General features: G+C 35.2%; 1 protein-coding gene across 1 annotated transcript in view; it reads right to left on the bottom strand.

The window, feature by feature from the left end:
- Nucleotides 1–26,621, bottom strand: part of PTPRD (protein tyrosine phosphatase receptor type D) — a 488,669-nt gene that overhangs the window by 111,056 nt on the left and 350,992 nt on the right. Inside the window, exons 22-25 of the mRNA XM_033122352.1 lie at nucleotides 25,456–25,665; nucleotides 19,651–19,811; nucleotides 13,270–13,284; nucleotides 9,551–9,663 (exon numbers count right to left, since the gene is read on the bottom strand). Of these exons, the coding sequence (XP_032978243.1) occupies nucleotides 9,551–9,663; nucleotides 13,270–13,284; nucleotides 19,651–19,811; nucleotides 25,456–25,665 (499 nt within the window). The remainder of the gene's footprint in view (nucleotides 1–9,550; nucleotides 9,664–13,269; nucleotides 13,285–19,650; nucleotides 19,812–25,455; nucleotides 25,666–26,621) is intronic.

Genomic DNA, 26,621 nt, shown 5'->3' with positions numbered 1-26,621 from the left:
CATAGAGAACAACAGAGAATATCTCTGGGATGTAACTCATATGCAAGGGTTCTAAAAGCACTTTTCTTTGAGGAGTGGTGAACATTTACTTTTTATAAAATCAAAAACTATTATGCAGTAGAATAGTCTACTTGTTGAATTATATAAGTTTAATGCCACTTTCATCAGTTAACCTAAAACTATATTAAGATGTCATATCATGTATCAACATAAAAATTATGCTTAAGTATAAACCTGGGATTAAATTCCTCTAACAGAAACTCTTTAGTTAATATCAGAACACAATCACCAAAGATCTAGCTAAAAATAGTACCCCATAATTCCCCCCCAACTTCTCCATTGTTCAACCTTGAACAATTTTTACATGATATAATCAAGCATGCTAGATTATGAATAAAAAACTAGACACACTAAGGAAACTATGAAGTTGATCTCACTGCAGTTTCTTTTCAATCTTTGGTGTCTGGCAGCCCAGCCATTGCTCATAGTCTACACAGCACAGTTGCTATTAGATGAGTATTTTCACATTAGCATCATTTGAGGTACTTTAAAATTCCTTCTTTCTAGGCTGCCCACCAGATCAATTAAGTCAAAATCTCTGGGTGTGGCAGCCAGGCACTGATATTTTTACAGTTCCCAGTAATGGTTCTCAGTGCTGTGGGAATTATTAAGAGGGACCGCCTATAACTCCATTTATTTACTTATTTTTTTCATTCAAAAATCATATCAGACTTTATGGAATGAGATCAGCTTTCTTCTGGTGCTACCCCTGAATCTGCTATGTCGCTCCATTAGCAAGCTTTAGTACTTGAGCTATTATCGGCAGCAAAAAACTTGAAGTACAGCTCATAACTGATGAGGACTGCCAGGGCCATGACCTCATCAGTTTGAAGCTACAAATGCACAACATAAATGTATTTTAAAGGCACATGTTGAATCCGAGCAGAGTTTTCATTTTGAAGCTATGATAGCCACAATATACACTGTGAACATGAAAAATGACAGATACAGTCACTGACATCTGCCTGAGGTTGGAGGAAAAACATGGTGGCTACTTTTAATAGGGTGCCTATTTGTGATAGTAATGTCATGGAGGCTTTCTTATAAGAAATAAAACTTTAAAATCATAGCATTTTAAGCTGAGAGGTGCCTTAGATATTACTTAGTCCAGCATTTTCATTTTATGAAGTTGAGGGGACTCTGAACTCCAGAGAAGTTAAATGACTTGTATATGTTAGCCCGGCTAGTAAATAACAAAATCTTAAGAGTTTTTGGCATCTTTCTACTGTATTATTTCTGGAACGGCAGTTATGATCTTCTAAAGCAAGGGGGCAAAGTCTCAAGTGGCTGAAGGGGCCAGGTTGATACGGTAAATCTCTGAAGATGTCCAGGTATTGCATAGTAAACACTTCCACCAAAAAACAAACAAACAAACAAACAAAAAAAGAGAAAGAAAGAAAAGGAAAGAAAAGAAAAAAGGAAAAAGAAATGCATTTATCTCCATTTCCTTTCAACAAGGAGCAATATTTTCCAAGTGGCACTACAGAGCCAAGAGGGTGATAATTTTTAGGTTTTCCATAGCAATTGAAAAATCTAGATTATTATGTGACATTTCCTCAATTTTCACTGTTGACTCAGATTTGTGTTGAAACGCCGTGGGGCTCAAAGACAAGGCCTTTGCAAGCCACATTTGGCTAACTAGATTGTGACCTCTGTTTTAAAAGAGCAAAATGTTCCTTTTGTGTGTGTGAACTAAAATCAAAGAAGGTTGAGAGTGACAGACAGGCAACGGGCTGGACACCAAGCATTGTGTGGGGGAGAAGACAATGACACTTCTCACATGGGTCACCCTCTGATCTGTGGGTTCATCTATTTTCCCCTCCTTGCCCCCATTAATTTTGCTAATTAGAAAAATGAAGCTCAGAAGGATAAAAGGACTTGAGTAAAGCCATCATCATCCATAAAAAAGTATGGCTACGTGGGGATTTGATACTCGACCCTGCCACTTCTCATTTAGGGCACTTCTCATTATTCCATGCTGTTTCTTAAATCATTTAACACACCGGAAGAATTGTAACACGTACATAAATAGGGCCTGTGAGACTGAGCTATCTACACAGCAATACAGAGGTCATAAGCCATCCTCACTTGCAGAAAATGTGTTAATAATGTAATAACTTCATTTTAGAAAGTATGTCTGTTTCGGCGATAGGGAAGAGGTAAAGTGTACTTATACACACATCTGTCTTTTCCAGTAATTTCTTGTCGAAATGCTGTGAGCTTCCATGAAAACATGAACTAAAGGTATACACTCAAAATGTTAAAAACTGTAATGTTATTTGGCAGAAGTTTTTTTTTTTTCTTAAATCCCTAATTTATAATGTCCTTGCTTTTAAAATGTTTTGTTATATTTTACTAATAATCAAATCATTAGTATGCTTCAAATGACTTTATCTAGATATGTTTATCAAATACCTGCTTTCTTTTCACACATTTTTGCATTAAATGCTAATAGGCACTTTACAACATTACAACTATTTTGCTAAGTAGTGTTTTTGAGGTCACTAATAGTGGTGGAACATCTTTTAAATGATTTTTGTTTTTGTTACTGTATATGTGATGACTCAGTAACACTATCTTCATGGTTTTCTTTCCAACAAATTGTGATAAAGACTGGAGAATAGTTTTTGGTCATGGAACAGGGAGAAACTAACCTGTTCATCAAACCAGTTAACTGTAGTCCTGTTAAAATTACACTTAATTAAGTCATAGAGAGAAACTTAGTTTATGAAATATTTGTTAGACTTTAACATAATGTACGCACTATTTAGAATACCCTGAATGAAATACAAATACTCTATGTTAACAATTTGTCTCACATATGAATGATGAATTAAAGACAAAAGGGAACATTGATTTGTAAGGTGTAATTGTTTCTTGGTAAAACAAAACAAAACAAAACAAAACAAAAAACAACAACAACAAAAAAACGGTGACAATTTGACTTATTGAATCATGATTATGGGAAAAATACAGAAAGAGTAATTTTTCAGGTAAGTACTAGATAGCATAGTTAAAAATAATTTTTTTATGTAGAATTTCTCAAAGTACAGAATTTGAATAAATTTTGTTTCTTTATAACAAAAATTCATCATTTAGATTAAATGAACCAAATTTTTTGAAGGAGAAAATACAGAGTACATTGGGTATTCTTAACCCCGGTCACATACCTAAGTTTCTTACAATACAAAATCAAATATGAAGATAAGGAAGTATACATAAAAATGGATCTTGTTAGCATTGATCCAATTAAGAGTACTAATAGATCAAAAAAGACATGTCAAGAGCTTTTGAAGACCTACAGTTGCTGTGCAGACATTTCTGTTGCTGATACTGCTATTTTTTTTATTAAATTTATTGGGATGACTTTGGTTAATAAAATTACATAGGTTTCAAGTGTACAATTCTATAACACATCATCTATATATTGTATTGTGTGTTCACCACCCAGAGTCAAATCTCCTTCCGTCACCATATATTTGACCCTCTTCCCCTTTTCTACTTCTCCACTCTCCCTTTTCCCATGCTGTTGGTAACCACCATACTGTTGTCTGTGTCTGAGGTTTTGTTTGTCTTGTTTGTTTGTTGCTTTCAGTTTTATGTCCCACATGTAAATGGAATCATGTATCTCGACTTTTGCCCTCTGACTTATTTTGCTTAGCATGATATCCTTCTTATATGTTAACTTTTTACGAGTTTGTTTTTGTTTTTCACAGCCCATCAATCACTTACTATCCATGTATGCTTTAGGGCAAAACATATCAAGGTCACCCATGGAATGAAAATGAGGCGTTTATGTTGTAACGTCTGATCATCAATTTTTAAATCTCTTTTCCTAAAAGGTGCAAATATACACACTAGAGTCTTGTTTTTGTGTGAATAATTTTTGGGGTGAGGGGTGTAAGTGGGAGGTGCAGATACCGGAAGAAAGAATTTTGCAGGGAAAAAAAAAATTCCGATGGAAACTGACAAATCAACCAAAGGTATGTGTGTGGAGGATAGTGATGGATTTTGGAAGCACAGAGAAAGGTGGTGACTGGTGCATCATATGATGCTATTAGTTACAGTTCCCTTATACCATTTTTTTTGTACGAGAAATAAAGCTTATTTCTCTGAGATGTTGAACTTCTAAATTTTCTTTGTTGGGAAAAAAGTAGGAATATGAACACATATCAGCAATTTTTAAAATTTTTCTTATTCAGCACCATCCTTTAAAAATATTATATTTATCAGTCATTTTGTGCAATTCTAGAGGCCATGGCCCAGAGGGGGTTCCACTGTAAGTAAAAACTTTTTACAATATTTCAAAAATATCTGTAATTGTCTGTTTCTATCAAAATGGTAAGTGTCCCCACCTTCCAACTCAGAAATCACACCTCTAGGTGTCTAACATTCAGAAACAGCAACAAAGATGTGAAAAGATGTGGGCTCAATACTGCTCATTGCAGTATTGTTTGCAAGAGCAAAACATGGGAAATAACTTGGCTCCATTAACAGGGAATGATCCACACATTTGTGACAGACAGCTGCAAAGCATAATACCATCAATACCATCCGTTGTTAAAAAGAAGATACGACAATACACTGACTTGCAAAAAGGGTAAGTGTTAAAACAGGAAATTTTATGTAAATGATCCTATCTATGTATATCTATACACCTGCTACATATCTTATCACTGAAAGAATTGTTTATAGATAACAAAAAAATCCGGAAGGATATGCATCGAGCTATATATACAGAAGCTATCTCCTGAGGGTAAAATCTTTACATTTTATTTTATATATGTCAAATAATAAAAGAAAAAGTGGTGGGGTAAAGAGTAATTTTTCTTTTTTAAAAGTACATTTTTAAAAAACTTTTCCAACTAATGAAACATGTCAAACATACAAAAATTTAAGTAATATAATGAACACCTGTGTAGCTACAACTTATGTACAATTATTTACATGTTTATTTTTATTTTACAAAAATTCCCCAATAAACATGTGTTGCTTTTATAATTAAGAACAACAACAAAAAATATCAAGGGGCAGCAGTCAAAAAATGAGTTGGAATTTTTTTTAAAAGAAAAACTTTTTTTGTTTTAATTAAAATTTATTGGGGTGACAATGGATAATAAAATTACATACTAGGTTTCAAGTGTACAATTCATAGAGACAGACAATATTTCAGTGGTTACTAGAGGGTAAGGGAGGAGGGGGGATGGTAGAAGAGGGTAAAGGGGGTTAAATACATGGTGATGGAATGAGAACCGACTCTGGGTGGTGAACACACAATGTGATACATAGACGATATAAAAGAAAAACTTACCTCCCAACCCAGGCTAATGGATATAGTTCACTTTGGTTTAACGTGCAACTAACTCATCTATCAACTACCCTAACACATACCCAGTTACCGCTGCCCACAAAGATGTGTGAGGCTTACTAGAGATTTCTTTTAAAAGCATCTTTTATAAGTGAATATTTTCTTTCCTTCCTCCATAGACATTAAAGACTTGTAAAACGTGATCAACAGTTAATTCTAGTTCTTCTCCCAAGTTCCTCTCTCCTTTTCTCATTTTGCCTAATTTATTCCATTATCCATTTAAAGTGATTAAGTCTAACCTTAGCTAAATGACACCTTCTTATATATTTAGGTCTCTGTTTTCCTTTTGTAGATTACCGGTGATAAAGCGATGACACTTGAATTTCATTTTCATGTTCCACACTAGTTCTGACTGAACCTGTACAACAATAATTAATGCCTTATTGTAAACCGCGCTCTTTCAAGAGACTAGGTAGATCAGGTTCTAAATACAACTTGTCTGTACACTGACATCTGAACCTAATGGACAGATAAACATATTCATGGAAAATATCTACAAGTAGAGGTACCTGTTCTCAATTGGGAAGGTGTGAGAATCCCTCACTCTGTTCAGATGCTTGAATGCAGGGTTTCGCTAACAGTGACTTGACCGCCATCCAAATTTTGGAAAGTATTGCTAAAGCAATTGTTCTCTCCACATCCCACAACCTCACAAAGATGGTTATATTGAAAACAACAGGTTTCTGTGCCTTCACTCTGTGCTTTCGCTGAGAGACAGTGGATAGAATTCTGATCTTTTTCTTTTCCTGACCCAGAGACAGGTGTGTTTGTGATACTGGAGATAAGGGTACTGTTCTTTGAAGTACTTAAACTGTCATAATACTGAATTTATATGAAATTTGCAATGTGCATTTCAATACCTTTTGAATATGAGGCAGAACTGAGGGGAAAAAATTCTGCCTCATTAAATCTAGACTCTCTAACAAGAATACATGACATAAAAAGTAATTAGATTTTTCATTCACAAGATTTTTGTTTTACAGTAGAATTTATAGAACTCATGAACTAAGCAAAACGTTCCTTTACCTTTTCAAAGAATTACTGAATTTCAAATGGTGTTGTTTGGTATTTTATCATCCACAACAGACCATCAGAATTAGATATCAATTTGCTTTCATTAACAAGTTCTGTGCTAAGGGCTGGTTATATAAATCACAGGTTTTTGATTTCATCGAAAGTCATTAGTTTGAAGAGAATACATGAATGCTTAATTACCTACTTATGCATACCATTAATAAACATTGTTAATTTTTGTAATGTTTGTGGATAAGTAATTATATATTGAAAGGTTTGATGGTGGAAGGTAAAATTTTTTGTTTAAAACCCCAAAATTAAGTAGCATCATATCACCTGCTAGGCAACACCTAATAAAGGGTCATTTTATTTCATCATCTAGGAAAGCCCTTCATTATTTGTGAATAAGAGGAGGAAAAAAACGCACAAAGGTTTCTTGGTTAACAATCCCACACTCTGCTCTCATCCTACTGGCAAGTAATTAAGGTAATTCTTAGCCACTGGCTGGAATCCATACAGGCTGAAGCAAATGGTCACATTAATATGAATTTCCCATTAACAGCGGAGTCTACTTCCTTTGTAAACTGGTCCAATTTTCAGGACAGCAGGCCACATCATATTGCTTAGGAGGCAAATAGGCTATTTCAACAAATCAAGTTTAAGTATATTGCTTACCTGAGCTAAAGGGCACAACATAATGCTTCCTGAGTGAACAGATGTGCTAGGATCTTAAGACAATTTCTCCTGTTCTGTTCTCTTCCTTTACTAAATCTCCTCTCTCCTTCTTTATCCATTTTGCCCACTTCATTTTACTACACACTTGAGATAATAAGTCTAAGCTTAGTTAAATGATACCTTCTTATACACTTAGGTTCTCATTTTAATTTTGCAAAGCCATTGGCGATGCAAGCAATGCCACTTCCATTGTAAACTTCATTCTCCTTTCCAGTGACTTATATGTATTTTAACAGGTTCTTTCTATAAATAGATCTAATATTTCCACATACACTGAGAAAATTAAATTCTTAATAGAATTCTTGGGTCTGGCCATATTTGCAAAATTGCTTATACAAGTGAGAAGTACTTGTAGATGGAGGTCTCTTGGTTAAAGGAATTTCTATTCCCTTTCTTGTATTCACCTGCACTCTGCTAACGATCCTTTCTACACAGTTCCTATTCATGTTACGTTTTTATGCCTGGAAACATTCTCTGCTGGTGCTGGAGATGGTGAGGGATAACACCCCTGCTGGCTTTCTTCTTTTGGGGCTACCTTTGCCTTTCCACTCAATCCTACAGTACTCTTCTGTCTCTGCTGGAAGACCAAGGTTATTGCCCAAACAGACCACACTTTAAACAGAAGCCAGAGGGGGTGGGGGCAGTGTTGAGCAGCAAGGTACTGAGAAACATAATCATTTTCTCCATTTCTACAACGTGCTGCTCTTGTAAAGGGTGATGAGGCAACATATGCAAGAAATCATGTAGCAAATTATTTCTGTGGCTTTCCACTCCTCTGTACATTGGTTGAGCCAAATTGAAAAGTACATGAATTCCTGGAACTAAGAAGTTGCCTGTGACCTGAAAAAGTCAGTACACTTCTATTTCTTTTTGTTGCTGTTTAATGAAACTTTATTCGGGTGACAATGGTTAGTAAAATTCCATAGAGATTTCAGGTGTACAATTTCAAAAAGTGATGAAATGAGAAGGTTTACTACTCAGTTCACATCAAGTTGCCTTAATGGAGCACCGGGTGGGTGACTCGACAGGGAGCATCCAAGGGAACGCAGTGATGTTGAGAGCCTACAAAAGTTCACTCAGCCACCGGGCACATGTGTACCGCCGGCACTGATCGGTCTTTTCCAAAACATGCCTACACGAGACTGTTGGAGACATGAACATTTCCTCCCATCTTTTATGCTAATGAAGGCATATGTTGCTTTTTAAAAAACAAATTTTTAAAAGTCGAACCTCATTTGAGATATAATTTGAACAAACACGGCACATTTAGGATGATTTGTATAGCCACTTTGAAAATGCCAGACATTGCTTTCAACTGAATAGTTACCAGTTACTACGACATAATCTGCGCGGAAAGAGAAAATATGCGAAATACAATAAGCCATGTATTTTCAGTTTAAAGCAATTCACTGCAAATGTGTAGTTTAATAAATCTATGGTGTATTATACTATGAGCTACAAAATCCACTTGACACAAAGAAAATTTCCCTCCAACTGGGGGTACAACACTGCAACCAAATTATAATAACAAAAGACTTCTTAGATCTGCTCTTTCCCATGTTCATCATCATTAGGTAGTAAGACAGTGCCATGCAGTTTTATGTTTTCACCTCTCTGTACCATTCATTACTTGCCATTCATTTGGTATAAACAAGATTTATTTAAAAGACAGTAAAATAGAACTAGGCTTGAATTAACAATACTGAACTAAATGCCGCTCAGTGAGAATAATATTTTTCCTCTGTTGAAGCACTTAATGTTCTTTATTTTAAGAAATAAAAATATATTTCTGATTCTCAGCCATTCTGTGTCTCCGCAGTAAGAATCCTGAATTGGTCAGTGTGATTCAGTATACGTATTATTTAAAAAGATACAAATGTTTGCTTCATTTTCTTTCTTTCCCTTCCTCCATACTTGCGTCCCTCCTCTCCTCTGTCATCCTTTCTTTCAGAGTAACATAGACATAAATTAATAGAAAAATATAGAATATCATCTTTCCCAATAGGATGAGTGATGCAACACCCATCCATTCATCCATTTTATAAGAGGAGAACCTGAATTCTTTCCAGATGTCATTGAAAATAATAACTGTACTATGCCCACAAAATAGTATTCTTATACGACTATAGTTTGCCCAAAATTTGAAGGAGAATTGCATTTTTTCCCTCTTCTCCACCCCACCTCAGATTTGCACAAAGAGCTTAATTTCTTTCCAAGACTTATGTTTTGATGAGTTTCAATAACATTAAAATAAAAGAGAATGCACAAAATTATTCAAAATAAGGAGATGCATTCATCTTTCAAGGTAGCATCAACTGGGCTATAAAAACTGCAGTGAAGATTATCATAGGTAAGATGAGATATGTCTCTTACCTGGTGTTTGAAAATTAAGGCGCCTCAATTCCACGGGGTCTGTTGGATGGTGTGAAGGGACCTCCTTACTGTTAGGTATGCTGCTCTTTCTAGAGTCGGACTCTGCCCTCTTCCTATAGGGAGAAAGTAAAAATATAAGAATAAAACAAACAAAGAAACAAAACCCTATTGAAACAGATTAAAAAAGCAGAGTCATGCTCCACCTCCCAACTTTTAATTTAAAAATTTTGATGGGCTGGCTTTGTGACCTTGTTCAGGTTTCATTTTCTCTCTTGGCCTACAGCATTTCCTCAGGTCTGAAATGTTTGTTTAAGTGGATGATCTCAAAGTCCTTTTTCAGCTCTAGAATTAAGCAATTCAGTGACTCTACTTTAAGGGCGTGTTGGTGAGAAACTCTTGGATCCTTTCTCAGCTATTCTCCCTTATCCACTAGTTCTATTTGCGAGTAACAGGGAGACCCTAGTCATCATACGAAAATGGTTGTTACCATGGAGAAAAGCTCGGAAACTGCTGGGACTCAGATTGAACACCTAAATCTGCCCCCATTTCTCCTTTCTAAGAATATATAACTGGTGGCTATAAAGTAGACCTCCACTGGATTTTCCCATAAGGCAGATAAATACAGTAAGTGCATTTCTGAGATTCCAAGTTAGTTTAATACCGGGAAAGAGAATTGGGACCATACAAAACCACCATTCATTTTCTCTTTCAAATTAAAAAATAAAAAATATTGTTTGCTGTTTATGGTGTTAAGCTAATTATGATTAATGTTTTGTTAATGAAAGTCAATCACAGAAAGATTAGAAAAAAAGTAATTTCACCTAGTGGATTGTCCCACTCTCCTAATGATCATTCAAAGTACATCAACTATTAATAGTACCATTTTATAAGTCATCTTCCACATGATTCATTTAATCCGTTTTAATTGCTATCTACTAGTTTTATTAAATTCTCTTAAAGTGTTATAATTTTCACAACTTTTTTTCCTCTTAAGATTTATTTATTCTTTTGTTGTTGTTGTTATTTTTCTTTTTCAAATCCAAGTAATCAGAATGGTACCTAACTAATTTCTTTCAGGTTGACTTAGATTAAATATTCCTTAACAAGTGGAAGTCTTTTTCTAACAATACTTCATTCCAAATTCTGATTCCAGCAATCTCCAGGCTGGAGTCATAATCTTAACATCTCACCCCCGCTCGAAGCAGTCCAATGTAGTGAAAAAGGTGCAGCAAATTATTTAGGAACTCTCCTTTTCTCTTTTTGGTATGACTGTGTTACAGCTTATTTGTGTTCCTGTGATAATGCGCTTTCATTCAGTGTCACCCAGGTCGTCCAAGGATTAGCCAGAGGGCTCCTGTTAAATAGTCTTTCTTTCTATCACTGCTCATCTGTATAAAATAAAACTAACCAGGGGATGATAGGAAGATGGACGCAAAGGGAAAGTATGCTTGATTTGCTCAAGTGCAATACCTTTGGCAAAACAAAGTTGACAAAGTGAATTTTCTTAGGTGAGTCCGATTAATCTCCTTGCTTTCTTAGAACTTCAGATTAACCTGTCTCTTGATTTCCTGTTTCTTCCTAAAGGTGACAGGCACAGTTGTAGGACAGAATGGACTGCCAAGCTATACTACCAATCAAAGGAAAGCAGTGAATTGGAGGTATGCCAAAGGGACTGGTGGCTCCAGTTGTATGGAGTATAAGATGAGAAGAAAAGAAGGTGTGGATGGCTGATGAAAAAGATATGAGAAGGAAGAGAAAGAGGGGCTCAGAAGACTGTGTGAAAGAAGGATATCATGACCATTTTCAGAGCAGGAAATGTCACTGTGGCTATGTATGCTGGGGATATTTGCCTCACAATACTGACAGATTTATTTTATCACCAAAGATGCAGAACCTAAATGGGTAAATAAAATGTCACTGAGTATGGCTTGCCAATCAACCCCACGTGTCACAAACATATGGTTAGTCTTCTCACTTCAAATCATCCCTGTGGCCCTTCTCAGGTTTTGCTTTTTTCACATAAGTTGGCACAGATACATTTCTTTATTGATGTGCCAGATGCAATAACTAAACCTGAATTTTTATCCCTTCTCAAAGTTGGTCTACTGCCATATTTGCAAGATTATGGAAACCAGAAGTAGAAATATCTGGGCAAGGAAACTATTTCTCTTTTGCAGGTAACATCCAGAAGTGTAACATCCTCCTTATCTGTTTCACTGAGGCCAGGCTAAGTGACACCGAGACAAACAGAAAAGAATAGTCTCTAAGGAAATTTAGTCAGTTTTTCTGGTGCCAGGAAAGCTGAAAATCACATCTTGTTGCCAAGATGAGTCTCAGAAAACCCAGAGCATGGGAGTAAAATTACAATTCATATTTGTGATAGATTGGGAGGAATGTCCTAACATTTAACAAGTAACTTCTCCCTCACTTTATCTATTCAAATAAAATGACCTCTAAGATCTCAGACTCCAAAAATACTCTAGCCAGCTAGGAAAACCGCTTGTTTAAATTTTGTTTTGTTTAATTACATTTTGATAATCACAACATGGACAGTTTTAGCTGCCCATACTCTTTACCATGTTATTTTAAAACTGAAATGTGCAAAATGGTTGTTTTCTAATGGAAAGAATTTCTAAGAAAGATGTGTAAGATGAAGAATTTGGCCATTGTCAGTAATAATAGTAAAGAGCTTTAAAAAAAATGATTACTGTTGTAATGTTTTAAATGGCATATAGTGGTCTAAATCAGATCCAATATGAAAGTAATAACATTTTTCCTAAGTTTTCAGAGATTTCATTATTCTCATTTTTAAACTAGAGAAAGGCAAAGAAATATATTTATTTGAAATCTTTACTATTACTATTCAAAGGTTTCAGTTCAAACAAGTCACAATTCTGACATCATTAAGAATGGCACTACTGGTATGTATTTCCCTGGATAAGTCAACTACAAACATTCTTAGTTTAATTTCAATCAGGAATTTGTATCTATTTATCAATATAGATATGGATATATAGTTATATATGAACTAGAAAACTAGAAGTTTAAATTATACCATTTAGTCAATAATCACGGAGTATAGTAATTACTGGATAGCTACTTATTAGTAGTACTACTGCTATTATTATTATTATTATTATCACTACTACTACTACTACTACTACTACTACTACTACTACTATTACTATTATTAGTTAAGGCTGGAAGACATGGAAAATAATTCGTAATTACAGAAGAGTTTTCACTAACACAATGCTACCAATATTTGCAGGGTGTGAACCTATGAGTGTTGAGAGGTGACCAGAGAAAACTGATCTTCAACACAAACGAAACAGCCTATGGGACACCTCACATTTCACTTCTGCAGACACACTGACACATAAATATGCTCATTTAACCTTAACAACAAAAAACACAACAGAGAGTAAAACTATTTACTACCTTCTAAATTTAGCTGAAAATAAAGATAATTTTATCTATTATATAGACATGTTTTTTCTCCCAGAATCATTTGTATCAAAATTATTTTACATATGTAGGTTTTGTCCATCTTCTACTTGCCAGGTATCATCTTTCATATCCAACCTCCACCCTCACCCCCTCAATACCTCCAAAGTCTGTATATATTTACATATATATATATGTATATATATATATATACACACACATATATATATATATTAACTGAGTATTAAAGGGGTTTATTTTCTATTCCTCACCTGTCAGGTTTACTGCTCCATTTTAGTGCAGCAAAAAAAAAAAAAAGAAAAGGAAAGAGAAAGGCTAAATGTTAGTTGGCCAATGGTAACAATTGTAACCATGACAACCAAGATTTAACAGTGCTCCCAGGTGGAGGCACGTAACTAATGCACATTAGGAAATGACAGTACATCAAAATATTTAAAGGCCTCTAATCATGAAGTAAATGGAGGACATGAGGGTACATCACTAAATAAAATATTTGTTTTGCATGTTAATGTCACATTCTCTTTTATCCATCAACTCACAAAATACTGCCACAATTAGTTATATCCTAGGAATATTTGATGGTAGAGATGTAATTTTATTTTTGTAAAACATGCCATGAGGAAACAACAAATGCACTTAATGGAAATATAACATTGTTCCATATAAGAAATTTGTTCATTTAAAATAAACAGTTCTCATTTAAGAGGTAGGTTACTCCTTTAATGATATAAATACCTGCAAATTGCATTGAACAGCACAAAAATTTGCACAACTCTATAATATACTATGAGGTGATAAAATGGCAGAAATGATTTCTTAAAACACCTTTTGACAAGTAAGGTGATCGTAAATCTTTTTTCCAATAAAAGATTAAATGCATTTTCAGTTTTGGGAAAAGTAATAGTCATCATTATAAATCGACAGAGCATGACCCCCCTATATAGCTGGGCTAATCCAGAAAAGTATTTTATTACCAGCCATTGGTATGACAGATATTTTCCTAGTTAAAGAGGTGGCTGCTGTCTGAGAACATGTTTAGCTCATGGACATAGACATTTTCACCTGTGATGACATATGGATTGTGTAAATAACCATGTTCATGCAGAGAACATATCCAGAAAAGAATTAATCTAAACAATCTTCATGTTGAGGCAAGCATTTCATGAGTTCTCAAGTATACAAATACAGGTACCAAGTCTATCTTAATGCCAATAAAATATATACTCATGTTACTAGAGTATCTGGGTTTGAGATCATTTAGTCCATCTCTTTTCAATAATACAAATGTCACATTGAAATTGTACAAACATATATAGAAAGTGACTAATGAAAATGATATCAAACCTAGTGGTTAATTCTTTTCTCAGTTTTAAAGTGATTTACCTGGGGGGTTAAAAAAAAAAAATCCCCTACTGTCATTTAGAATTGAAGAACAGATAAATGGCGTCCCACAGAAGAAAAAATTAAAGGAGTTCATCACCACCAGACCAGTATTACAAGGAATGTTACAAGGACTTCCTTAAGATGGAAACAAAACAAAACAAAAGATAAAAAAATATGAATAAAATGGCAATAACTACATATCTATCAACCATTACTTTGAATGTAAATGGATTAAATGCTCCAATCAAAAGACATACGGTGTCTGAATAGATAAGAAAACAAGAACCTTACATTACAAGAGACTCACTTCAGACGGAAAGACACACACAGACGGAAAATAATGGAATTGAAAAAGGTATTTCATGAAAATGGAAACAAACGAAAACAAAAACAAAAATTCTGGGGTAGCAATACTTATACCAGACAAAATAGACTTTAAAACAAAGGCTATAACAAGAGAAAAAGAAGGACCCAATAATCCCACTTTTGGGTATTTATCTGAAAAAACCAAACACTACTTCGAGGGGACATGTGCATCCATATGTTCATTGCAGCATTATTTACAATAGCCAAGCTCTGGTGCCCGTCAATGGAAGAATGGATAGAGGAGGTGGTACATATATACAGTGGAATATTCCTCGGCCATGGAAGGGAATGGGTTCTTGCCATCTGTGGCAGCGTGGGTACATATTGGGTGCAAACATCTAAGTTTCAAGGCATTTGAAACCCGTATATTTAAATCATAGACTAAGGGTTTTATTACAGCTCTTGCCAGCCAAGATAAAGGCAGTATTGAGTGATGGAGAAATCAAATGGAGGGAACAGGGTTTAACACTATTTCGTTTATATACATTTGATCATTTAATATCCCTCTGTGCCATGCTCTCTACTAGGCACAAGGCATACAATGAGGAATAAGACAGAGTCCTTGACCTACACTATGGTGGGAGCAAGAAAGCCAAGAAAATGGATAATTACAGTAATGTGGTACGTTCTATAATATAGTAGAAAAGTAGAGCATAGAAGAAGGGATCCTAAGGCAGCCTGACCTGGTAGAGAGGAGAGGACAAGAAGAAGGCACTCAGGCCCGCTTTTTATATAGTAAGTGACATCTTAGCTTCCCTCTGAAGGATGAGTCAGAGTTAGCCAGGCCGAGAGGAGTGGCCATGGAGAGAGGAAATGTGTTCCAGGCTTTGGGAAGGACTTCCTCAGAGGCAGAACTGTCCGGTGTGGTTGGGCATGGCAGAGTATTTCTTCACAACATCTCAAAATAGTCTGGTCTGTATTTCTTTGATGATAACTTGGAAATATATGCAGGGTTGATACAAGAAGAGAAAGCAAAAGAGACAAAGTCCACAGAGAGCCAGTGTTGGATCTGGGAAAAGCTGAAGTCTATATTTTAGTCACATCTGCCTCCTGGCCTTCACACATAGAAGTCATGGGCATGGGATGAGGATGGTTTATTCTCTACCGTATCCATCCAGTTAGACCATTACTGTTCAAGGGGGTTCATTTTCTCTACACTGTGCCTCAGACCTTTCCAACATCCTAATCCGTGTTTTCTTTTTTCTATAGTATGTAGTAAACACTTTTCATCCATACTGAAATGCTTTTCCATAGAGTCAGGTTAACATTTTATTATCAAATATTTTCTATATGAATAATTTCTGGGCAGTTCTAGAGCTAGTGACTGAAACACCTCACATGTAACAGATGTACAAGGTCAATTAAGATCTAAAGCATTCAGTTGCTCTATGTATTCTTTTGAGTGTGTGTGTGTGTGTGTGTGTGTGTGTGTGTTTCTGGGGTGTGGACAAATGACAAGTTACCTGGAGTCATATTTAAAAAACATACATACAACCCGGGAGGCAGAAATAGTACAGTTCAAATTCTATTACTTGTTTTTTTTTTTTTTTTTTATATTCTCATTATACAACATTACTATTAATAAGGTTTAATTATCTAATTTACCTATTTATTTTATAAATGAGGAAACTGAGGCCCAGAATGTTGGCATGACTTTCTACCCCATAAAGCCAGCTTGTCATAGAGCTGGCAGTGGACTTCAGGTTTTCTAATTCCTAGGCTAGTGTTTTTTTAAACCTTACTACCACCTTATCTCTGTAGTTTACATTGTAAAATCACTGTACATTATCACACACAGAGTACAAAATTTCAAAAAAAAAATCACAGTGTAGGATAATTTGTAACACTAAAGATCTACCAAATATACTGCAATTTTCTGATGGTTCAGAAGGAATTTTAGGGCCCTTATAAAGCCCCAGTGATATTGTTTTGTCATTGGTTTTCAGTGTCTTATAGGTTTTCAAATTACTAGGTTAAAAACAAAGTCAAATGAATAATATGTCAGATAAAAGAGTGTGCTATTTCCACATTAGTGTGATAATAAGAATTAGTCTCAAAGTCTCCTCAGGCAACTTTATATGGATAAACCATCCATAGCTACAGACCTATTCCAAACACAAGTAGTCTTGATAAGCAGAATTATCAAGATAATATGAGTCAACAATATTCTATACTAATTCTCTATAGGAAGTACAGTACTTTAATAATAGTAGTAGTAATAATAATAATAATAATAATAATAATAATAATAATAATAAATAATTCAATTCTAACAACCTATGTATAATCTGAAAGGCACCTGAAAGGGATGGTGTATTTATAACATAATTAACTTTGCGCAGAATCCAAGCTATAAAACACACTATTCTTTGCCTACAGAAGATTTCCTCTTGAACTGCCTCACAATAATCAAGACGGACATTGTTGGGTCTACTTGAATTTCAAGTCAGGAATGTTCTTTGCTGCTGAAGCAAGCATTTCTATTTCAGAAATGCTTCATGGGCCTTCAGATGGTTAGCTAAATATACTTAGCATTCGAGGATGTGTGCATCTTCCAACAATTGCATTAGACGATGCTTACATATGCACACACTGAAGTGTGACTATTTTAACAGAGTCATAAAACCTTTAAATACGATGTCTCTTTTTGCAGAATTGGGAAAAAAATTATAACTGAGTAGATTTTTTTCAAGCACATGCAAATGAAGAAAGGAAAACTTAATTAAAAACCTTAAAAATTATCAAGGTTATAATCCTCTCTCTTCACATTTACATAACTGAGCCACAAATCACATTCACGCCCCTGTTAAGTGGCATATCTTAAGGATAGCCAGATATATCTGAATGAAACAGAACTAAAAAAATTAAATAAATAAGGCAAGCATTTGGTCCATTTTGAATAATCATAAAATGTCATGTGATATGGTCTAGAAATGCAACTGTCAGCAAGCACTTGTTTTCTGATCTGACTCCCAGGATAGGATGTGATGATCTGAATAGTTCACTGAAAACAATTACAATTCTACTTTTGCTTTTTAATTATTGTATTCTTTTCTGGTAACAAGTGCAGCACATGAACAGCAATGGACACCGGTTCCTGCTAGCATTTGCACATGGTCTGTTACTGTTGTGGGTATATGTGTGTCCCTCCCTCTTGGTTCCTGCTCTTATGTCTTGCAGAAGACAGAGGCAATCAGATAGAATAGGCCCCTTACCATGCACACCGATGAGATAAGGATTAAGACAGGGAGACTGAAGCCATCAATTAAGAGGAGATTTTGGCCTTCAATCACTTGTTTTTTAGCTGTTTTATGGCATAGATGGTAGCGATCAGGAAAAAAAAATAATGAGGGGTATTTCTATCATTTTTTTCTAGCTCTAAAATAGGACAGGCAATTTAACAGGTTATGGTTATGAACTTCCTTCTTTGATTTCTCCTTTTTTTCCCCCACAACCCTCTTTTCACACTGGAGTAAAATGGAATGTAGCCTCATAAGAGAAAGCTTTTCAAAGGAGAAGTATTTTGAAGGATATTTTTTTGAATCAAGAGGAAAAGTTATATAAAAAAAGGGCTATTCTAGGACATAAGAACATATGTAACAAAGGGATACAGGTAGAAATAATTAATATGAATTCAATGAAGGGAGTTATAAGGATAGGAAAAAGAAATCATGGAAATAAGATAATCAGATTAATCATGTAAGCGATAATCAAAATGGAGACATTCTTATCTGATTTTGAAGGTCAAAATTGAGGAGAGAGGGAGAAAATATAGGAAAGGGAGTGGGGGAGTGGCAGGGACTGGGAGAGAGAGAAGAAGGAGAGAAGCTATTTTATAGTAGAGGGAAGAGATCATTTTCAAAGATCCTTTGAAAGCTGACATACTACAATGGAAAATGTTTAAAGTTTCATGAAATAAAATTTGAATTAGAAGAAAAGGAAAATTGATACAAAGGAAGATAATTCAGAATTTTGTCATTCTAAATGCTTAAAAGAATACATTATATATGTTAAATTTTATAATTTTATATGTTTATAATAATTATATATTTTTAAAGTCAAAAGGATTTGGGGGAAGGGGAATTACTAATGTTCTCCCTTCTACTGACTGAGCAGTGACCTAGGGAAAAAAATCTTGCTTATAGGTAGGTAACGGAGGCAGAAATAGAATTGAAAAAGAGTGGACAATAAGAAAACATGGGGTAGCTGTGGATTATTTACATCCTAATCGTAGTCAAAGACACTAAGTCAGATTGAGCATAAAGACTAAGTCTTGTGAGCATAAAGACAAGTTGTGTTTTTTGTTTGTTTGTTTAAAGGAAATGGTGCTTCACATCCCTTCTTGGACACCGATGAGAATTCAGTATTGAATATGTGGAAAAAGGGTTAGAAAACGTGTGGGAAAGGAAAAAAGTTCATTGTCTTCCTCTTTTTTCCCCTTCTTTAATCTTCAAAGTTTAGCTACATTACTCAATTTTGAGAAATAGCTACCAGGAAAAATCTTAGCACATGTGCACATTAGAATTATGAAATGGACACAAATGTGCAAATTTATGTTTCATAAGCCATGTTGAGATTGAGCAATTAATTGTCTAAAACAATCAAATGAAAGTTGGCATGGGATTATCTGCTTGTGAACATGCTAATGTCTCAAATGTCATGCAGAGGGCTCATACTGCATAAGGTAGCTCAGAAGACGGAGGCTGGGATCTATGCATGCTGGGCAGTGAAGTCCACACCACACCCTGAATGGATTTTAAATAGCACAGTCATTACATTACACTGAAGTATTTCTACTAAGATCAATCACATAATGACTACAGAAGGATTACCAAGTCTTCAAAAATAAGACAGTCCCCAATAGAAATATTGGGCAAACCTACCTTTTATAGAGAAGAATAGCTATGACAATGCAGATGATAAAGACCACGGCGAGGACAGGACCTACGACCCAGATCAAGCCTTCTTCTTCGTCTGTGATGGGCTGGGGATCCAGGTCCATTGACACAACAGGGTCAGAGTAGGGACTGGTTGCATACATCTTCTGGGGAAAAACAAAGTCTATATTAGCTATAAACATGTCTTTCTAGTGCGTATCTTTAGTGTTAGAGGAAGGAAAGATTCAGGACATAGTGGATTTGATAATTGTGTGAAACAGTGTTAGAAAATAAGGATGAGAGGGGCGAGAAGGAGAAAATAAGAAGGAAGAAAAGGGAGGGAAGAATGTGGTTTAGCAATCTAAATTTCCTTAGAGAGTGAAGTATTTTATAATAAAATCACTTTTGATGGTATTAATTACTCCAGAGACACTTTTTCATTGAGATCTATCTATGGCATATTAAATGATCTTATAAATCATAAAGTGCCAGTAATTAACCAGTCACAAAATCTTCAATGAGATTTACATTATGCCAATATGTTCAATGCTATGTGAAAATCAACAGAAATATTACAGCGCCAGCCACTCAAGACAGTACCATCCAGTTAAGGAGACCAAATTTAGAAAGTAAATATTTATAGAGCAAAATGTTAGTATTTAGTAAATGTTAAATTATGTAAGTAGTCCTTAGTACTGTACATTAGTTAGAAAACAGAGGCCAAGCAACGAACAAAGTCTACAACTTCAAAAGAGAAGTTCAATGTTCAAATTGTAGATGCAAGATGTCTGGAATCTAAGATATCACTTTCTAGAACACAGAATTTTTAGAATTTAAAAGGATTTAGCAGTTTCCATTTAATTTAATTATAGTTATTGCTCAGAGGATTGTTCCCAATAGATAAGTGATACAGGAGAAAGGGAGCACTTTTATGCAATGTTGGTGGGAATGTAAATTGGTACAGTCATTATACAAAACAGTACATTAGCTCCTCAAAACAGTAGAAAGAGAACTACCATATAATCCAGCAATCTCACTTTTAGGTATTTATCCAAAGGAAATGAAATCCCTATCTTTAAGAGGTATCTGCACAGCAGTGTTCACTACAGTATTATTCACAATATTAAGACACGGAATGGGCAAAGGAAATGTGGTGTACACACACACACACACACACACACACACACACACACACACTCACACTGATATGTTATTCAGCCATAAAAAAAAGAAACTCTGCCATTTGCAACAACCTGGATAAATCTGGAAGGCATTATGTTAAGTGAAACAAGCCAGAGAGAGTAAGACAAGTATTGTATGGTATCATTCATGTGTGGAATTAAAAAAAAAAATTGATTTCATAGAAATAGAGAATAGAATGTTGATTGCCAGGGGCTGGAGGGAGAGGAAGTGGGAGATGTAGGTGAACAGGACTTCTGCTATAAGAAGAATAAGTTTTGAGGATCTAATGGACATAGTAGCGAGTATAGTTAACAATATGGCATTGTATACTGGGAAGTTGCTGAGAGCAGATCTTAAGCATTCCACTACACACAAAAGAAGAAATAACTGCCTGAGATGATAGATGTGTTAATTACCTTGATCTTGGTAACCATTCCACAATACATGTGTATATCAAACCATCATGTTGTACACTTTAAAAATACACAATTATACTTGTCAATTTTTCCTCAATAAAGTTGGGAAAAATATATAGTTAGATGGGGAAAGAATGAGTATTTATGAAATTTGTATAATATCATATTTTGTTCTTTTCTATTTTAGCCTACCTCAAAACAGTATTCTCTTGACTCTGCCTCCTTTTAACATCCTATCTTTTCCTTTTCTAATAGAGACCAATCCACATCCACGGGCGCGCTGCCCCACCTGTCCTACCACTTGGTCTTCATCTCTTCTCACTCCAGCACTACCATTGGTTCAAGTCTCTCATTTGCCAAATCTAATTATTATTATTCAGTCCTTACTCTTTCAGACATCTGTTCCAGATTTGTCACAGTTGATAAAGCCTTCTTTAAAACTCTCTCCTCAGGCTCTCCTAAGTCTATACTCAACTAGTCCCATCCTAATCTTGCCAACTGATTACGCCCTGTCGAGTTAACTATCTCTGCATCCATCCTGTGCCAGCATTCTTGAGTTTTCTTTTCTGTTAGTCTCTCTTTTTTTTTCTCTCCCTTATCTGGCAAGGTTATCCCTAGCTTTATCTATCAACCTCTATGCAAATTACTTCTTCATTGATGTTCTTAAACTCGGAAACTCTGCTAAGTCCCAGACCTTCATTTCCAATTGTTTCCAGAGATTCCTACCCGTATCCTCAATAAGAATTGCTCGTTACCTCCCTGCTTCCGAGTTATACACTCCTTTTGGCTTGCTCATTTCTCTCGTCCTCTCAACAGCTGGGAATGAAAAACTGCCGATTTTGTCTAATCAATGGCCCTCAAGTCCCTCCACCCTCTTTCCAGTTGCATGGATACCACATTTCTTTAGGACCTCATTCATGCTCATCCAAACCATAGCTAGTCTTTATTACTTCCTCTAATAGTCTCTATTAAGCTAGAGTTGTTATCCTAAACTACAGTTATGAAATCTTCAGGAGGCTCTCTGGTGATTCCTAAATAAAATCTAGACAGTTTAGCATGGTTCTTAAGTGCCCCCACAATTTTGTTTTCAAGTTCCTTACCCATACAACATATTCCATCACAGTGAACTTCTTGCTACTATACCAAAATGCTCTACTCTCTCTTTTAACCCTCTCACAAGTTCCACAACATTTAGCTCCTGAAATCCAACTAATCTCCAAGGCTTCCCTTAATGCTGCCTCCATTGAAGCTGCCACACTTTAACTGGAAATAATTAGTTATTCTACAACATGTAGGCAAGTTTTTTTTGTTTGTTTGTTTGTTTTAAATTTTAGATAGTCCTTTATTCCTTTTTTAATGGCATTCATCAAACTCTATTTTGGTTTTTTATTTGTGCATATGCCTTATATTCTTTAATGAAACTATGAACTTCTGGAAGGTAGGTATTTATATACTATTTATGTTTGTATACTTAAAGCAGCTAGCCAAAAACTTTGCACTTAGTAGGTTCCCAGCAAATCTTTGTGGAATAAAATAAAATGCTTATCTTTTCAAATGGCAGACATTATGAAGGCATTAAAGAATATGCTCATTTTTCCATGATCAGTAAATATATTTAATTTTTAAACCTACTTTGAAAAAAAAAAACATTTTTAGAGAACAATTCTGATTTTAAGTGTGACAAGCACAGTAGTCAATTTGGAGAACACATACATGCTCCATAGAATACTTGCATACTATTCTTCCTTCCCATTTTCCTCACTGTGCCCAGGGAAGAGATTAACTTGACTTTCAGATTTTCTAATGCATCAAAAAAGATAACTCAGTATATTTCCAACCTTTTTAGAAGCAGCTAAAAAAAAAAAAAAAGAAGATATATACAGTGTAAAGATTTACACAAAGGACTTGGCAAAGACACTAAACATCCAAGAAACATGATTCTTTATATAAGTGTAATTGTTTGTTTTGGTTTATACTTTTCCCTCTCCATTTTGTGGGTCACACTCAAACTATTTGGCAGACAAGACTAAGTAAAACTCTCTGATTGGAAATTCTTTACCAAAAACTTGTTAGATAATAATCTTGGTCAGCCAAGATAGAAATCTAAGCAGAGGTGTTCCCAAAGCACATAGATTTCCAACTCAAATCAGAAAATAGAGACATGTTAAGAATGAAAAGAAAACAAAACTGTAAAATGACACCAGCCTCATGAAACATGGAATTTATTCAATGTGTGAGGTGATAAAAAAAAAAAAATCAAACCTTTGGTCATTCTACACCAGTCCTTTGATATTCCTGATACGAGGGAAAAGTTTGTGTCTTTGGTGAGGGAGGACATTTTCTCTACGGAAATTATCAGTCTAGCCTTGGAGTGGTTAGGTGCTTTATTAACAATCATTTATGAAAATTAGAGGCTTACAAAAGGACTGTATCACTGATAACATTATGCTAGTTGGATACAAGTCTCTTCTATGAAGTCAATGCTGGCCTGAAAACATACAGGAAAAATAAAGGCCATGCTGTTTCTTTGAGAGCAATGTTGAAAAAAGGTGATGGAGAGAAAGGGCAATTCAGATAATATATTGGAAAAAAATCTGAATTGCATAATTAGTGAAACAGAGAGATGACATACTAAGGGACAGGGTAGATGCTTCATCAGTGGTGATGCCACTTAAACTCCAGCAGAAACATTTAGGAGACATTAGAAACCAGTCTCTGACAGTGGCGCAATCAGCCTGATGATCTGAGGAACCTGTCTTCTTTGCTGGGTTCTCTGATCTGCCTCAGTGGCCTGAGTGTGCTCTCGGAAATGTCCTCGAGCTATTTAAAGAAAATTACTTTCAAATATGTAAAAGTCATTTAAAAAAAGAGATGATTTCCATTCCTTTGATGTTTTGCCTTAAAACCTTCAACTAGAGAGAGAAAGCATATCTGTGCATTACAAATCCAGGAAGCCCTTCCCTTTGTTTTCAGACCACATTCTATACACAAACGTAAACCAGGCAGAAAGGCTGCCTTTCTTTGTGTTTTGACTTTCCAAAAGGGAATTCCTTCAGTCATTTGAAGAGAAGCCCCGCAGTACATGCTCGCTCCTGATGTGGAGAAATCTCTGATACATCCAGGCTTCTTATATAGGGAAGTGACTGGCTCAACTGAGTTGCCACTCTTTGTCAGTTTTAGGCCCTAATCTATCAGAAAAATACAGTTTAGAATATGTATATTAAATGTTAATGTGAACTGCCACTTCAAAAGCCATCCCCTTTTTCATCTACAATTTCTCTCCCCCTCTCTCTCTTTTTAACATTCAAAGCAACTGAAGCATAAAACGACATAAGAGCAAGATGAATTACATAAAAGAAGACAACTCATTATTTAGAGTACCTTAGGAATTCTCTGTTTTATTGAATTAGTTTCTAACTTTCTTGGCTTTTCAGTGATAGAGTCACCGGTAAATTGCTATAATTAAAGAAGCTGGCTGTGCTTGCCTTTTCCTAGACAGAACTGCCCCTGTGAATCTGGGTAGGAGCACGGTGGACTCACTGGCAGTTATAGGAGAATAAAATACAATCGTTCTTTATCAATATTTTCAAATACCTGGAAATATACTATGTGTAATTGCAGAGATAGTTCCTATTGTAACCACACAGGTTGATGTCTATTAGGTATTGTACGTGATTTGTTTTTTGTTTTTTTGAGACTAGTCATTTTTAAAGGATGAGCAGTGACGGCTATCACCTTTCTATTGATATCGAAAAGTCTCAAGAACTATGCCCTAATAATTTGGCACTTCATATACTAGAAGTCCACTTAAATTCTCTATCACTAGAGACATAGACATTTTTGCAATGAAATCTCAAGCAGATTACCCAGCAGTGTTCAAAAAGTGGGCAGCCTGTTACTACACTTAAATTAATGACACCATGTTTCCCCAAAAATTAATATAAGACCTGGTCTTATATTATATTGTATTGTATTGTATTATATTATATTATAGGCCTGGTCTTATAGTAAAATAAGCCCAGGTCTTATATTAATTTTTGCCCCAAAAGACACAGTAGAGCTGATTGTCCGGCTAGGTCTTATTTTCAGGGAAACAGCGTAGCTCATGTGAAATAATTAGGATGGCTATAACCCACATATCCCTAGATAACCACATTCTGGTGAAAATGTATAAGAACACCATAGGAAGTAGATGCCATCACAATTAACTTACAGACTCCGCATGATCCATCACTGCTAGCACAAAGAAGACGTATTCTTGACCACTTTGGAGTTGTTTGTTTGTAAATCCACCATACTGTTTGTCATCCCCCAGGGTGAACTCAGTGGGAAGGACATCAAAGTGAGCAGCTATATATGGCTTTAGTTCAACTTCTCTCCCATAACGGACACTTCTGCGTTTCCTAGATATTTCTTTGAGCAGCTAAAGAAAAAAAAAACAAAACAAAAAACAGTGGGAAACAGAGAAAGACATGTAAACAACAATAACCCAACTTAATGACGGTTTAGTGGGAGAAATTAATTCAGGACTGGGAATAACCCAATAAGAATTCGTTGACATTTTAGGTAGCATGTGAGAATCAGTTCTATCTGTCAAATGCTTGTCTTTCTGTTAAACTAAGACCCTGGACTGCTATTGCAAGACCTAGGCTATAAACATAGGGCAATTAGAGCTTTTACTGGTAGCTCATATCATTGTCTATCCTAATTAAATCCTCTCAAAGGGCAAGAGTGTGTTATAACTTGTCTAAGGCAAAAAGTCAGCTTGATTCACAAAAGGTCTACACGCAGGCTTTATTGTTATTTATTAAACAAGTAGTAACTTCAGATAAAGCCATCTAAACCTTCAAATATGACTAACTTCTTGGAGAGGTTAGTGCCATTTAATGTTTTTTTTTTTTTTTTTTTTTTTTAGTAATGAGAAAATGTATACGATGCAAATTCCCTCAAACTTGCAGGAATAGAATTCGATGAGCAATTTTATTTGACAATATTGAATAGGAATTGTCATTTATTTAAAAATTTCTGGTTTGACTTGGCTTCATGATTAAGATAATTATGAAAACTTTACGGCAAAATTACTGACCACTCTTGTTTTTATAAATGGAAATGATGTGGTAAAAATTAAAGTATCTTAGTAGTATGAGACTCTGGCATAATCAAGGCTAGGCTTCTGTGATAATTGCTGCAGATTTGTATATATGACAAACACCAAATCTCACATCAAAAACTCGATGGTACACTACCGTCTCTCCTACACTAAGAATCATAACTGTTCAAAGCATCAATGCTCAGCTGGCTCAAAACTGTAACCTTAAAAATGTGAAAAAAATAAACGCACAAAACAATCTTTTGGTTATATAATCTGTGCCTGTGTTA

Source organism: Rhinolophus ferrumequinum, chromosome 12, assembly GCF_004115265.2.
Source record: "Rhinolophus ferrumequinum isolate MPI-CBG mRhiFer1 chromosome 12, mRhiFer1_v1.p, whole genome shotgun sequence".
NCBI classification, from domain to species: domain Eukaryota; kingdom Metazoa; phylum Chordata; class Mammalia; order Chiroptera; family Rhinolophidae; genus Rhinolophus; species Rhinolophus ferrumequinum.
The sequence above is the reverse complement of the archived record's forward strand: the minus strand, read 5'-3'. Positions and strand labels throughout refer to the sequence as shown.